The sequence below is a fragment of the Molothrus ater genome, chromosome 2 (assembly GCF_012460135.2).
Source record: "Molothrus ater isolate BHLD 08-10-18 breed brown headed cowbird chromosome 2, BPBGC_Mater_1.1, whole genome shotgun sequence".
Taxonomy (NCBI): Eukaryota; Metazoa; Chordata; class Aves; order Passeriformes; family Icteridae; genus Molothrus; species Molothrus ater.
Window position 1 is genome coordinate 89,124,875 of NC_050479.2, and position 15,731 is coordinate 89,140,605.

Sequence of the window (15,731 nt, forward strand, 5' to 3'; positions counted from 1 at the left end):
GGCTTCCTTTCTTAAAGAGGGGAGAAGCAAATTCTGGAAGGTGTGGGCTGTGTCTCTGGTATGGTTTTAGTGACAGGGAGACTCTGCCATGATCCAGTGGGTGAGCAGGCTGTGCCAGGAGAGCTCATCTCTCCAGCTGGGGGTTACTCAGACACCTCCTGGTGCTCCACTGACAGAAGAAATGGTGGATGTGCCCTGAACTGGAAAGTGGGCTTGGGGCAGGGGGCAGGGGTGATGAAGGATGGAAACTGCTCCAAGCAGCTTGGTTTGGATGGATGGGACACAGGATTTAATGGCCAGCATTAGCAGGAAGCTCTCTAGGAACTGTGGGCCAGAGAGGTGTTTGAAGCACCAGCCAGCAGCAAGGAGCATTCCAGGGACTTCTGCTGCCACTGAGGGAATGCTCTGACTTGCACAATGAGACAACTTAGACCAAAATTTGGATAAAACCTGGGCATTTTTCAGTGGCTTGGAAGTATAAATGCAAATGAAACCACATTAAAAGCTAACCTTGGAAAAGAGGGAATAAGGGCAATAGCTGTGCAATATTTAATCACTAGAGGAGGAAAAGGACCAGCAGAAGCTAGAAAATACAAAGTACAAAAATGAAGCCAGTGGGAACAAAGCCTGTAAGTGACAAGGCTGGAAACATGAGCAGCTTTTTTTAGAATGCCTTTTGTTTTTGATATAATTGAACATGGCACTTGTCCATTACTGACTGGAGATAGCAGGTTTGTAATGAGAGGAGGGGAAGTGTTCTGTAAATATTTATTCTGTGTTGGTGCTGGTGTCATATGGCGATGGTGTACTTCCTAGGCAAACAGTAAAGAAGGGTTTTAAATGGCACCTCTTGGGGCAAAGACTTTTTTGATCATCAGTCCCCAATAAATGATGTTTGTCGTCCTGTGAAAGCCACCTGGAGGCATCTGTGGGTTGATCTCTGTCAGACTCTGGACTGCTGAGGAAAACCTATGAGGCTGGAAAAGAGCCAGCTCTGTTTTGGTCCTTAATGATGTCAAGAAGGCTGCCACAACAGTCCAGATGTGAAGTACTGGAACAGCAGGGAAGTAAATTGCTTCTCTCTAAAACAAGCAAGAAATCCAGGTCAACAAAATAAATCAGATTGTCAGGAAGTAGCCAAAAAAATCTGTCAAAAACTACTTGATTTTTTTTTTAAGATCCTTGTTAATATTTACCTGGATCACTGTAGTGCTAATGGGATCTGAGAAGTTTACTTCTCCTAGAATTGAAGTGCTTAAAGCAGGGATATACTCAGTTAAAGTAATCATGAACTCTGTTACAGAACTGGCTAGCTTGCAGATTTCCTGGAACAGCTGTCAGTGCAACATAAACACTTTCTAAAATGGTGCTGGAGAAATTGCCCTTTTAGAGTGATTGGAAATATCCTAGTTGATGAGTGGAGTCAAGTCTGAGTTTCAGGAGGCTGGAGCCACAGAGCGTGACAAGAGGGAAGAATTTTGCAGCCTTGTTAAACCCCTTTATTAATAATAATTGGTCCTGCACACAAAGGACCAATTTATCTTGCCCAGTTTGATTGCCCCATCTGTGGGCATCTTTCCTGAGTAGCTGGGCAAATGTGCTGACGAGGATGTTCAGCAAAGTATTCCCCTTTCCAAGGAGCAGATGTGCTCCTCAGGCTGCTGTCCCTCAGGCTCTGCCACCACCATGTCCATGGCATGGGAGCCATCCCAGCCATGACTGTCACCTCCCAACAGCAGGGCCACCTTCCTCTCCTGCTTGTGGATAAACTCAGCCCACAGCTCAGCAACACCCAGCCTTTCTTTAAGCACTTTTAAGGTATTACTCACCCAACCACCACCCAGAGCTGTGTGCTGGACACTCTCTCACCATCACATATATTCAGTACAAATGTTGCCCAAATCAGCCCAGAGGTCTCGAGCTGGTAGTGGAAGACATTCCCAAGAGACAGCTTACTCTTACAGAGTGAAGATAAGCCCATCTACCCCCAGACCTGCCTGGTTTGAAAATTTCTGAGCTGTTCTGCTTTTTATCATCAACCACAGCTCTGCTTCCTCCCTGCCAGTGAGAAGACATTGAGAGCCTGAGTGGCAACATCTGCTCTAAAGATCTGGCTGTAAGCAAGGGAGACTGCAGCACTGAAAGAGTTAAAGACTAAAAGAAGGAAATGAAATGTCCTACCTTTCCTTCCAAAGACAACTGAAGGAAGTTTCTCCAACTCTGCTTCCTATTAGTTACAGTATCAGAAGAAATAAAGCTGTTTTTATCTAATAAAATGAATTTCATTTATAAAAATAGTCAAACATCTTGATTAATGTATGCTAATTTATGTTTATTTTCCTGAATACATAAAAGAAACTAGGAGTGTTAGTTTTAGAAAAACACATTTGTGCCCAAGGCTTAAGGGCAGGCAAAGCTGTGACAAACACTGAGCTCCTACATCTTGGTGTGACAGAAACGTTCAGCAAGGTGTCTCCTTCGGTCTGTTTTTGCAGGTGTGCCATTTAATTTCAGTGGGCTGGGTTGCTGCCACTGAAGAAACAACTCATTCAAAACTGAAACCCCATCTGGGAGTAGCAAAGGGATTATTTTTTACACATTACAACAAGCAAGGAAAAGAAGTGTGAGACCTTGGCATTTCCTCGTTCTGAAAGCCTGAATGATGCAGTCACTGGAAGAACCCATTTACTCACCACAGAAAGACTGAGGTGGGAAGAAGCCTCTCTGGAGCTTTGTACTCCAAGCCCCTGCTCACATTAGGGATAAAACTGTGGTTGGATCAGGTTGTTCTTGCATGAAACTAACCTGCCTAAAAAGGCTACAGCAGTTTGTTCAAGCAGGCTTTTATGTATCCACTCCATTTTAGTTTGTATTAATAATTCAAGAAACCATTTTTAAATGCTGTTTTTGCAATCAATTAAATATTCCATTTTCTAAATGTCAAGTAAAAAATGCTTCATTCACTATTTCCTAACAAAATAAAATGTAAATTAAGTATTTGAATTAATGCACGTTATAACTGTGTGGTGCTTGTACAAATGGGAATAGATTAACATATCTACCAGGTTAAAAAGAGTGCCAATTTTAATGTAAAGTCTATATTTATCAGCATATTCGCATAGCTCTCAGCCAATGACAGTAAACCCACCGAAATAAAGCACAAATGCAGAAAGAAGATGATTTAACCTGCGAATAAAGTCAGCAATTTAGAGAATTTTGGTTTGAATCAGATCACTCCCAGGTGCTTTTGTCTGTGCAGATGGGCATCTAAGCCCTGCTCTGCATGGGCTGCTACCTACAGTCCTTCCCACAGGGTGAAGGTGTCCAGCACTGGGATCTTGGAGCAGTGTTTGGAGGAGTTGGTGCTGAAGGGGAAGGGGCTCTTTGCTTGTCTGCCCTGTGATGGCTCTGGGGCCTCTTGGCAGGGCTGTCCCTTCTGCTGAGAGGCTCCTCAGGACTGTCCAACTCCTCCTGTGAACAGAGTGAGTGTCCCCCTTCTCTCCCCGCTCCTTTAGGTGTGTGTTTTAGGGAATGGAGGGATCACACCTCCCTTCCTTTGGTGCACTGCACAGAATGCACAGCCTGGCATGTCTCGGGGCTCTGTCCTGAGACCACCCCAACACCAACACAAGCAGAGCTGCTCGTGGCCTCCTCCCCAAGCAGCCTGCTGGTCAACTTCTAGCAGCACACATTCACATCCAGCTGGCTTTGGGAGCACTTTTCTATCATCTCTGCTCACATTTCAAATTATTTAAGACACACGCTTTCTGGGGATGCTGCTTGACAAGCCACTGGAACTCACACCTGATTTTTGTGGCCTCCATCTTTATGGGGTTTTGAGCTGGCCAGACATCCTCTCCCTGCCCCAAACCCCCAGTTTAACTCACTGAGCTGACACAAGGCCTGTGAGCCACGGTCCTGGAGTTTCCATGAGGTTTTCAGTCACTGCTGCTGCTGGTGGTGCTTGTGGTGGAACATGCAGCACGGAAAATGCTGAGAAACAGCCAAAGTATTTGAGACAACAACAAGGAAGAGGAACTCATCTGCTGAAGGGTGGTCCCTCACAAACAAGACAGGGTCTTACAAAGCTCAGGGTTGACATGCAGTTGGATAAGAACATGGAAAACACCCCTCCAGCGAGTTCTTGTCCCGCTGTTGCAGCTCCCTGTGCTGGCTCAGGCCCTCCGTGGGCCTGGGGTGACAGCTGTGTCCCCCAGCCCGCCGGGTCCCGGCTGGCACAGGAGCACCCCTGCAGGAAACTCTGCTGTGTGGCAGCCCTGAAAACAAGGGTGCAAATCTGCTTCACTGCAAAAATCACACAGCTTGTAATGCATCACTGAGGGTACAGCCCTGAAGGTGCCAAGTGAGCCCTCAGAAATCAGAAAATGCTGGAATTAGCATCACCCCCGCATTGCTGACAGCTGTAATTGCTCGATGCAGCAGTGTGGAGTAGACTTCCCCCAGCCTGCAGCATTGATGTACAAGGTGCTGCTCCTCCCCTCCTCCTCCCTCCCCCAGAGATGACTTTGGTTTTGCAAAGACTTGAAGTGCAGATGCCCACAGCCAGCTGGCACACACCTCATCCAACAGCACAGCGGTGCCTCCTGCTCCCGCAGCTCCCAGCCCTGCTGGGTGCATGCCAGAGACTCACTGGCTTCTAGAGAGTCCACTTGTGGACTTGGAGTTTTCTGAAGGATTCTGACAACCTGAACCAAGTCCAGGATGTGCCACAGTGCATGAGAAGTGCTGGGTAGCCAGCATTCCTCACATCTGTACCCACCTTTCCAAACAAACAGCAGCTCCCCACAGGCATTGCTACCAGAGCACCAGCCAAGGGGCACTCCTTTGGCAGGTCCCCCTTCTTCTGCATTTGTTCTTCTTTCCTGTCCTCAGGAAAATAAATCTCTTGCTGGCATATGAGGACACAGGCAGTGTAACCAGCACCTGCCAGACATCAATAGCACTGTGTGGCATTGCCCAGACAAGTTTTGGGTGCCCCATCCCTGGCAGTGTTCATAGCCAGGTTGGATGGAGCCCTGAGCCACCATCTAATGGGAGGTGTCCCTGCCCATGGCAGGGGGATTGGAATGGGATGATCTTTAAGGTCCCTTCCAACCCAAACCATTCTATGATTCTATGATTCTGTGACATGCCCCATCATTGTGCTTTCCTTAGTCCCACATTTCCATCAGCCAGTGAGGTCAGCACTGAACATCTCTGGGAAGTTGCTCAGTCAGGGTGACAGCTCAGCCTTGGCTGTTTCATTGCAGAGAAGTGGAGGTGATTAACAGAGCTAGGGAGCTGGAGGCCTTGCAATTGTCTAAAATCAGCGAATAAGAATATGTCTCAAGCTAAGTAATGGAAGACTAGGAGCTGCCAAAAATATGCAATCTCCAGTAGTGTTGCCTGTTTTAATATGGGTAGCAAGAGCTAGCTGGAAAAACTCTCCTGATCATTGTTTTTCTAAAGAGCTGCAAAAACATTCAAAATTCAGTGTGCTGTTTATAAATGGTCAGGCTTCAAGGCTCTCAGAAACGCTACTTTCCAACAAGATGCCTCAGAGCAAATCAGCTCCTCTCCTGGCAGGCCCCTCTGATCGCACACGCCTTTTACCAGACTGCGTAAAAGTGATGTGAGCTGTCACCCTGCTATCCCGAATGGCCACAGGGCAGGGGCAGGCGGTGTGCCAGCCCGGCACCGCAGCCGGAGCAGCTGCAGCGCGGCAGAGCCGCTGGAACCTCCCCGGACCTGCGGCAGGAGCGGCTCCCGCAGCGGGGCTGGAAACTCTGCCCGCTCTGCCCGCAGCTCCTCCTCGGCCCCGCCGGAGCCGCTCCGCACAGCCGGGGTGACAGGGGTGGCAGGGGTGGCAGGGGTGACAGGGGTGGCAGGGGTGACAGGAGTGGCAGGGGTGACAGGGGTGACAGGCGGTGCCAGCCCGACTTCTGCTGATGCCGGCACTTCCCGGAGCTGCTGTGCTAGGCGTTTTCCTGCCAGCTGCTCACCCGTGCGGCTGCGGCCGTGTCTCTCTCTCCCCGTGGCGCAGGAGGTGCCCCCACTCCGCATCCCGCGGGGCCATCCCAGGGATGCGGGGTCCGCGCCCTGCTCCGGGTGTCTCGGCATTCGGAAACGGGCAGGGGTGTGGGTCTGCCTCAGAGCCAGGCCTTGGGGCTCTGGTGGTGCCTAAACCCTTTTTGCTGGCGGCAATCTTCCTGCTTTTTCCTGGGAAGGCTGCGCACAGAGAGGGGCTCAGGGCACCTGCGCCAGAAGCAGAGGGAGACCAGCTGGTGCTCCCTTGACTCTCGGGAGCTCACAAAGTGGGAGAGATCAAGCCAGCTTCCCACCACACCCTGAACAAGCTGGTGCTGGGACACTCCTGGGAAGGCACGGGGTGCTTCCCAAAGCCCTGCAGATGAAACAGATGCTGCCTCCTTTCCCCCGCATAAAACAATTTGGGGTTTAAGGTACCCCACAGGTACCATTTAGGTACCACTTTTGGGGTACCCTCAGCCTCAGGTTAGCCTGGCCAGGCCTCAGACTCTGTTGTGGGTCGTTCCCAGCCGCCACCGTGTCCCCAAACAGAAGGAGAAGCTCTCAGCTTGGCTCCCGCTCCTCCTTGTCCCCATGAGCCTGGCGTGTCCCCTCCCTGCGAGTGGCCACGTCCCCCGAGCCCCGGCTACCGCCCGCAGCCCCTCCCCAGCCCCAGCGCTGCCCGGGGTCCGGGGTCCGGTTCCGATTGCGGTGCCGCGGCCCGGGAATGGTTCCACCGTTGCCAAGGGCAGAACCCGAGCGCTCGGACCCCCCGCCCCTGCCCTGCGCGGTGTGAGTGACTCCCGCCTGGCCGCCGAGCAACTCCATGATGCTGAAGCGTGTGGCACACACCAGGTGGTTCCTCTGGCTGCTGAGTAAGTGACCGCCCTTGCCGGGCCACCTCCGAGCCCGCGGCGGGAGCCCCCGATCTGCTGCTGCCCCACAGGGCCGCCCCACCCGGGCCCCAGGCCATGCCAGCCCCCAGCTCCGCCCGCTCCGGGGCAGCTGGAGGCGCCTCCAGGGGGTGGAGGCAGCAGGAGAGGGGCACCAGCCGGAGGCAAAGAGGGGAGGGAGGAGATGGAGGGATGTCCCCCTGCACAGGGATGTGCTCGGAGCATGGTGCTACAGAGGGCAGGGGAGCCACCACCGCTGTGGGTGCCTCTGCAGGCTGGGATTTTTCAGGGGAAGAATAAAAAAGTACATCAACACCCCACCCCCAAAGAAAAAAAAAACCCCACCAAAACCAAAACCAAAACAAAACAAAACAAAAACACACACACACACACACACAAAACCCCAAACACACACATACACCTAAAAAGGAAACAACAAAACCAAAATAAAAACACTTCCACCCACCCCACCCCACCCCGTCCAAACCAAGCTCACAATAAAATCTGACTTTTAAAGTCTTTTGGGGTTTTTTTTCCTTCCTTTTTCATTCTTTTCCCCCCTTTTTTCCTGGGGCTCCCGATTACCCCAGCACCCTGCAGGCAGGGCTGATGGAGGCCAGCATCAGCAATGTTTGTCCCAGCACTCTGTGCCAGCGGGCAGGAGCCGGCCAACCTGCCAGCTGCTCCTTCATCTCCACCCCCTTATTCCCATCGAGGACAGCCCATCCTACCCCAGCCCATCCCGGTGTGTTTGTCCCGCAGGCACGGTGCTGGCCCTGGCGGCGGGCGCGGCGGCGGCGCCGGTGCCGGCGGTGCCGGGCAGCCCGCTGTCGGACCGGGAGTACGAGCAGTTCTTCTCCAGGCTGCACCCGCCCTGGCAGGCCAACATGTTCTGCCTGCTGCGGCAGGCGTACGGCTGCCTGAGCCCCAGCATCCTGCGCCTGGACCAGACCGAGAACCACGGAGAAATCCCCGAAGGTAAGGGCACCGCCCGCCCCGGCAGCACACGGACACAGCTGGAGCAGCCTGGATGCTCCTCTCGCCCGAAATGCCGCAAGGCACTGGGAATGGGATGGGCTGGTTTGGGCTCTGTGGCCCAAAGAGCAGCTTGGAGCAGACACTGGCAGAACCAGAGCACACGGGGTTTTGTGGCCTCTCTGAGCGTCCCTTTCAGTGCTGCACCACTTTCCTGGAGGAAAAAACACCTTTTCCCAAAGGCCAGCCCTAGTCTCCTAAGCAGGAATTTCATGGTTCCTCCTCCCCTCCATGTGTTGTCTGGCACCACCAAAAAGGGTTTGTCCTCCTGTAGGTTTCCTTCAAGCCCTTGTGGGCTGCTGTGACTGCTCCTCTTCAGCCAGCTGAGCAAGCACAGCTGTCCCAGCCACTCTTCACAGGTCATGGAAAGCCAAAGGAGCCACATGCACTTGGGTGGCCCTTCCTTTCTCCCCATCTCTGTTGGTGGGGTGGCAGGAGGAGAAAGTGGCCACAGTTTTCTCAAGCTCAGTGTAGCTCCTCATCTCCTACCAGCTCCTCCCAACTTCATCAGAGGGTTAATGCAGAATCTTGGCTCATGGGCTCTCATAGATCTTTAAGAAAACTTGAGATGATAAGCTGCCTGTTTAAGTGTTTAACATTTCAGGAGCCAAGAAACATCCCAGTTCAGAAAGCACCATAGCAACAGCACCCTTCAGATCTCTGCAGTCATATTTTCCCTGCACCCCTGCATCAGAGAATTTAAGTGGTATAATTATATCTGTGCAGCTGAAAAACTTGGGACTACTTCTGTTGTATTTTTCTTCAGAGGAAAAAAAAAAATAGGAGCAATTTTCTCATAAAAAAATATGTCTTTATATTTAGATGTGAACGTCAATGAGCTGAATGATCAGCCAACTGTGCTTATTTGGACTGCAGCTTGAGGGCAACTATTTCTTGCTGGTTTCTGCAGCTGTGTTGGGGGAACGAGTCCCACCCCAAATCACCAGACCCAGGGATGGGCCCTGTGCTCCTCTCTCACTTTTGGGCACCTGCAATGACTGTGCCCTGGTGCTTTGTGCACCCAGGCTCTGTCCCTGGTTCCTCTCCTCGTGGTGCCCAATTCCCCAGCACTGCTCTTTGTCATGTCCAGCCACCCTCCCACTGCTGCTGCCTTCAGAGACTCAGTTCTCAAGAACAGAAGCAACTGGAAATGCCAGAAGATGGGACAGTTTTGCAGGTTGCCCTCTTTACCTTCTTTTCTCCCACCCCTCAGCCTCACATACCTACCCAGCAGCATTTATTCCCCTTTGTTTTACCTTTTTTCCCAGTTTGGGGGCTATTTTGGCACGCTTCAGCCAGGCTGAGAGGTGGAACAGATGTGGCAGAGTGTGTGCCCTCTCATGTTTAGCCTCTGCTGTCCTCACAGAGCTGTGGCAGTGCTGTCTACACCCAGATATCCATGAGCATTGGCTGTGCCCATTCAGGTGTGCTGCTGAGGGAGGCAGTCACCTTGTGCTTTAAACAAAGCACAGTGTGAGGAGCTGGAGTGCTCCCTGCAATACCCTGTGCTTTAAACAAGGCATGGGGTGGGGTTCTGGAGTTTTTCCTACAAGCTGGGTGTTTTTCTGGGCTGGGATACTGGTGTGTACCTGAAATCCTGCTTTTGATGGTGCAGCTGTTTGCTCAGCACAGGGTAAAGGATGGTGCACGAGCAGCACCAGGAGAGCAATTTCACTGCTAATGCCCTCCCTCTCAGCAGCACTCCCCTGCTCTCACAGGGCTGGCTGTGCCAGACAGGCCACGCACTCCTAGAGCAGAGGGAACACAAAACCACCCAATTCTTCAGGGTTTCCTGCTCTCCTGCATGCCCTTGGCTTTCCTGCAATGGCTGCAAGAGCTGCAGCTCTGGAGTCAGCGTGCTGGCAGTGCTGGTCAAGACTGCAGTTTATGTGTGTACAGGCACAGGCTTTGCCAGCAGCATCCTGGCCCTGTGGACCCTCCTCCATCCCCTGAAAGGCTGGAATAAATGTCAAATTATATTTCCCTGAAGAATTTGTCTCCACTGGAGCCATCTGCCTGGAGGAGCTGTCACAGCCCCACCCTGACCCAACAAGACCAGGCTGGATGGGTCTTTGAACAACCTGGTCCTGTGGAAGGGGTCCCTGCCCATGGCAGGGGACTTGGAACTTGATGGTCTATAAGGACCCTTCCAAACCAAACCATTCTCTGATTCTCTGGTGCTCCCAGGCCTGGTCTGCTCATCTTTTTAACCTATTATATCACTACTTGCCTTTTTTCTCTTTTTCAAATCCAGCAAGGACTAACAACAGAAGCATCAGATGCCGGAAACAGGAAGTTTGTGTCTCTGTCATAGGGAAGATAACTGTGTGAAAAAGGGCAGAAGGACAAAGGAACCCTCAGGGGGCTGGAGGGAGAAGGGATGTGGTGCCTGGAATGGGAGCTCTACTAGCCCAGGGCTGTGATCTCCCCCTCAGGGCACACAGCTTGGACCTTCCCTGCACCCACCAGCTGCCACCCGAGAGGGTCCCCATCTCTTGGTGCACCCAGGCCTGCCTCCATCCCACATCTCTGTCTCTAGGGCCAGTCTGCTCTCAGTTTCCAGAGGTGGCGGAGTTCCAGACCTTCTGCCAGTTTGCCCAGTACCGCTGCCTCAAACAGCAGTTCTTCATCAAGGTGAGGAGCGGGCTGTGGCACGGCTGGGGGAGCATCTCCTGGGAAATGGGAGGGTGAGGAGGAAGGGAAGATAACCCACTGAGAGTCGTGTTTCCCCCTCTCCCTCCGCGCAGCGAGTCCCATGTGCGAGCGAGTCTCTCGCCAGCCCCTCCCCGATGGAGCCCTCCAGCCCCGCGCAGCCCTCGCCGGAGGGCAGAGCCTCCCCTGTCACAGCAGGTACGGCTGCCCGAGCTGTGCTGGGCTCCCCTGCTCCCCTGCTGGGCTCCTGTGGCTGCTCTGCACCCCTGCACCTTTCTGTCCAGCCTCCAAACGCCGCCCTGGGCCGCTCCATCCCTCTGTGTGCCCTGCTGCAGGACAGCATGGCAGACCTTCTCAAGTTCTCTCCTGCCCTATTAGCTCAGGAACCGTGGCCCACGAAGCCCCCCACAGCTACACCAGAGGTGCTCACGCCCTGGCAGAAGAACAGGACCATGCACCCACCAAATCTCTGGGCTGCCACCTCACCCTCCAGGACGGAATCCCCCGATGAACAAAACCTGAGAAAAAGCATCTGGCAGCTGATCCATTCGGCCCTCTCCCTGGATGCATCCTTGGACAACAAGGCCTCCTCTTGGAACTCCACCAGCTCGGGCCCAGGACACGCATCAGAACAGGGAACTCCCCCCCGAGGCAGGTGAGGGGCACTCTGTCCTCTCTGGGTACCACACACCACCCGTGCAGGGCTGTGCTCCTGCACACCAGGCAGCAGCCCCAGGGCATCCACGTCCCTGCTCGGAGCAGCTGGTGAGGGTGGTGTCATGGTTTGACACTGGCACAATGCCAGTGCCCCCCATGAAGATACTTTCTCTCTGGTTTCTGCTGTGAGATGTGACCAGGAATAAGCAAAGCAGGCTCTTACTTAGGAAAGAAAAGAACCAGAACTTTATTAACTACTCTACAACTACAAATAAAAAGGAACACACACATACAGGGAAAATGAAAACTTCACAAATGCATTTCCTCCTCCCCCCACCAAATTTCCAACACAATACATTTGGTTCTTCCAATCACCAACTCTCGGTCTAGCACCACCTTTTAGACAATCAATCTTCAGTTTATCAAGAGGAGAGGAGTCTTTCTTGTGCCATGGGCTTCCCCTGGAAACACAGTCGAAGCCTCGTGTGTTCTTGTGTCACTTGTGGCACCGCCCGGAGTACATCTGCCGTCGTGACTTCTTCTTTTCCATGTCTAGTGCTCTCACTACTGAACACGGACCAGAACTGCTTCTAGAGTTGTCTTTTAAGGATGCTCTGTCCCGATCTACAAAAGGCACAGTCTCTCCTTTGAGACACTTGTTCTCACAATCTCTCCTTTTGGGACACTTGTCCCCCCCATATTTTTTCACCCCCTGGGGCCGAAGGGCATCAACACTGAGCAGTCTCTGTATCACAAACAATCTCTCCTTTAAGACACCTGTCTCCCCCATATTTTCACCCCTGGGGCCGAGGGGCATCAACACTGAACCTTCTTGGTTCTGAGGCCATTGCCTCCCCCTAGAATGCAGTCTCTGTATCACAAAGAACATAGTTCTGTCCATGGCTATACAAAAAGAGTCCAGCAAAAGCCACTCCATCATCTCTTCCCACTAAGATTCTTCTCTATTCTTCTACTATCTCTCACTCGCCCAGACCTCTCTCACACTGGCTCATTTCCTTCTTCATCTTCCACTCTATCTTCTAAGAAAAGTCAATGATCTGTAAAGTTCTCATTCTCCAAAAAGAGGTTAAAAGCTCCTACAAGCGGCCAGCTGAACCCCCCCCTCTTCTCCGTCCCAGCCGTGCTGCCGGCGCAGGCCCATGTTTATCGAGTCTCAAGGTTACAGTCTCAGGCAGCGGCTCTCTTTCTCTCTCTCTCTGTGTCTCTCAGGGGGGGGCTGCCCAATAGCTCCTGGTCTCTCTCTCTCTCTCTTCCACCCTTCCACCCCGAGGCTCAGGCCTACTTCTCTCGGCCACATAGCTTTCCCCTCCCCCTGCCCAGCCAGCAGCTGGGCTGGGAGAGAGACCCGAACTCTTTCCCGCCGGAAACCTAAGAAGACCCTCCCAGGAGAGAGCTCTGCTTTTAACTCCGTGTTCTCAGAGGCGTGTCCATGTCTCAATGGTCAAGTTAAATGCCAATATTAAAGTCTGAATATCCATTGGCCAAAAACACAGCATCCCAAAAAACACATTTCCTGTCAAACCACCACAGGTGGGCAAGTGTTCTGGAGCAAGCCGTCCCATCCAGAGCAGGAATGTTCCTGGGGAGCCCCCAGGCACTCCTCGCTCCAGCACAAAGTGAGCAGGGAGAGGGTGATCCAGCATTGTTAGTGCCTGAAAATGGCACTGTCCTTGCATCCTGAGCAGAGTGAGTTTAGTCCAGGCCTGAGCTGCAGGCAGGACTTTGTGCCATGCCTGTGTTTCCCCCCACTGTGGCCATCTGCCCTATGCAATCACCTCTGCACTCATCCTCCCCCAAACACTTGTCCCAGGAGTGTGGGTGATGTTCAGAAACAGCGTCCTTGCAAACGCAGGTCCTGGGGATGTGTCTCGCTGAGCTCCTTGCCTCTCGGTGTGCAAGGCAAAGCAGATGTTTCTCAAAGCAGCCTGGCCTGAGGAGCCCTCCCAGGAATGCTCTGTCCTCACCCAAGGGAGCTACAGCAGCCCTGGGCCAGGAAACAGCCGGGAGCTGTGCAGGGCCACTCCTTCTCCTGGAGCACGTGCACCTCTGTGCACTCTGGATGTGTGCCCAGCTCTTCCTAGGGGAGTGTTCCTGGTTCCCCATTCTGGTTTTGGAGGCAGCACCACAGCAGTTCAGCACGGGGCCCTGCCCCAGGCCAGCTTTTCACAGGTGCAGCCCTTTCACACATCCTCCTCAGCTCCTCTGGCCTACGGATGCATGAGGAGCTCATGGAGCACGTTGAGCTCTTCGCAGCTGGTCTGCCAGGATCTGTTTGCCTCTGCCCTCAGGTACCTGGGACTGGTGACAGAGAAAAGACCTGCAAAAGGATGTTATGCTTTCACTCAAAGTCACTTTTTGATCCTTTGGCACCTTGTGGCTGAGGACCATTTGCTTTGACTGACATGCAAATATTATTTTGCTTACTAAGAGGAAAAAAAAAGGCGTCTAGATGTGGTTTTCATGGAGAAGTCATTTTGGTTTCATGCTCTTGCAGGCCAGTGATGTTCCTGTAAGCGCACAGATTTCGTGCCTCATTGCACATCTGTGGTTTCTCTTGAGCAGGCTGCACACCACTGCCTCAGTGCAGCCAGAGATTCACTTCTGCATGTAAAGATGAACTGCATTGTGTTCTTAAAGCCATAACTGTCTCCTTGCAAGCCTCTAACACGTGTCATCCTCCCTCCTAATATCATAGGAGGCTTTCACAGCCTGGAAAAAGTTTTCCTGGTGTATGTGCTCTCAGGCAAAATGGTGTTTCATTGAGGATTTTGTTCTCCCTGCCTCTGAAACTGAGCCTTGCTGTGACTGAGCTCTGTTGGGATTACTGGGGGACTGCTGTGATGGCAGATGACACTCGCTGCTCTGCTGCAGAGCTTCTCAAAGCCAATAATGCTGACTGCGTGTCTGTGACTGGCAGCTGAGCCCCATCAATCATGCTAAGCAAGGCTTAAAGCCCCACTGAAGGATAAAAAGGCGAGATAGACTGTGCCTGTCAGCTTTGCAGCTCACTGCATCCCGCCTCCTCTCACGGGGACTTCAAAGCATGACCTAAAAAGGGGCAGAATGCCTGGAGGCACTTCCCTTCCAGCAAGAGGAGCAGTGCTGGGTGGGACTGGTCGTCGTGCACAGGTGCCATTAAGCGTCTGGTTTTACACAAGGTGGGCAGGGCTGTGATGGGCACAGATCCCAGAGCTGTGTGTCTTCCCTAGGGTCTTATGCCCAGCAGGACATCCATCCTTCTTATCCACCCCCTGGCTTTTGGCAGCTGCTCTGGCAGCTATTGCAGTTTCATAGTGCCTGATGAGGCCAGATCTTTAGAGGAGACAGGGCAGGGGTAGTAAGACAAGAAGAATCTGCAGCACTTTCCAGTGGTCTTTCTGGTAGCAGTGAATCATTCATTGGGCAGGAGGGGAAATGAAAATTATTGCACCTATTCGCTATTTTTAGTCCTTATTGTGCTTTCTGCCTTATTTCCTAGTATTTCCTCTCCTCGGAATACCTCTAAACCATGATTCAGTCTTGCAACAAGCTAAAGAGAGCTCTGCAGCCCTTACCTTGTAAAGCCCATGCAACTCTCATTTTCTGCAGCAGCTTTCAGTGTCCCTTTGAAACAGGCCCATGTTCCAACTCGGGATACACTACCCAGTGATGGGTTCAGCATTTGGGTACATGGAAAGACATCAGCCTCCCTTCCCTGCCTTTCTGTTTGCAGGAAGAATTGCATTTGCCCTTTTTCCCAGAGCTTCCCAGTGTTGTGTCATTTGTCAGCTACAACCCCTGCACCCCTTTCAGCACCACAGCTGTCCTGGATCCAGATCTTATTCTGTTGGCATTCACAGGTAGATGCTCACCTGTGGTTCATGTCAGCCCAGCTTCCCCACAAGGCTTCTCCGAGCCCTCTCAGAATCCCAGAACTGTAGAGCTGGAGATCATTCTGTCCAACCCCCTGCAGGAGGTGACACAGGACCCTGTCCAGGTGGGTTTTGATTGTCTGGAGAGGGAGACTCCATCACCTCCCTGGACAGCCCATTCCACTGCTCTGCCACCCTCAATATAAAGAAGTTCTTCCTGATGTTGAGGAGGAAGTCTTTGTTTTTTTAGTTTATGGCCACTGCTCCTCATCCTATGGCCAGGAACCACTGAAAAGAGTCTGACACCATCCTCTTGGCACCCACCCTTGAGATACTTGTGTGCAGTGGGAGATACACACACTCCTGATGACTCCCCCTCCTCCTCCTGCTGCTGTACCCCTCCAAACAGTCCTTGTGGTGCTTATCTACTTCAGCCCCAGAGGCTTTAATTTTAAGGCCAGACCCTTCATTTAAAAAATACTGTCCCCAGGAAAAAAAAAACCTCTCTTTGAATTATCATCACCCATAACCAGCCCTGGCATGCAGTCAAAGATCTTTTTCTCTTTCTGAAGCTGTTAAGAGTGGCTTTTTCATA

General features: G+C 52.3%; 1 protein-coding gene across 1 annotated transcript in view; it reads left to right on the top strand.

The window, feature by feature from the left end:
* The first annotated feature begins 6,853 nt into the window (after positions 1 to 6,853).
* Positions 6,854 to 15,731, top strand: part of ACRBP (acrosin binding protein) — a 9,375-nt gene continuing 497 nt past the window's right edge. The window contains 7 exon segments of the mRNA XM_054518599.1: positions 6,854 to 6,902; positions 7,511 to 7,568; positions 7,570 to 7,898; positions 10,495 to 10,589; positions 10,703 to 10,805; positions 10,986 to 11,262; positions 15,198 to 15,261. Coding sequence (XP_054374574.1) covers positions 6,854 to 6,902; positions 7,511 to 7,568; positions 7,570 to 7,898; positions 10,495 to 10,589; positions 10,703 to 10,805; positions 10,986 to 11,262; positions 15,198 to 15,261 — 975 coding nt within the window.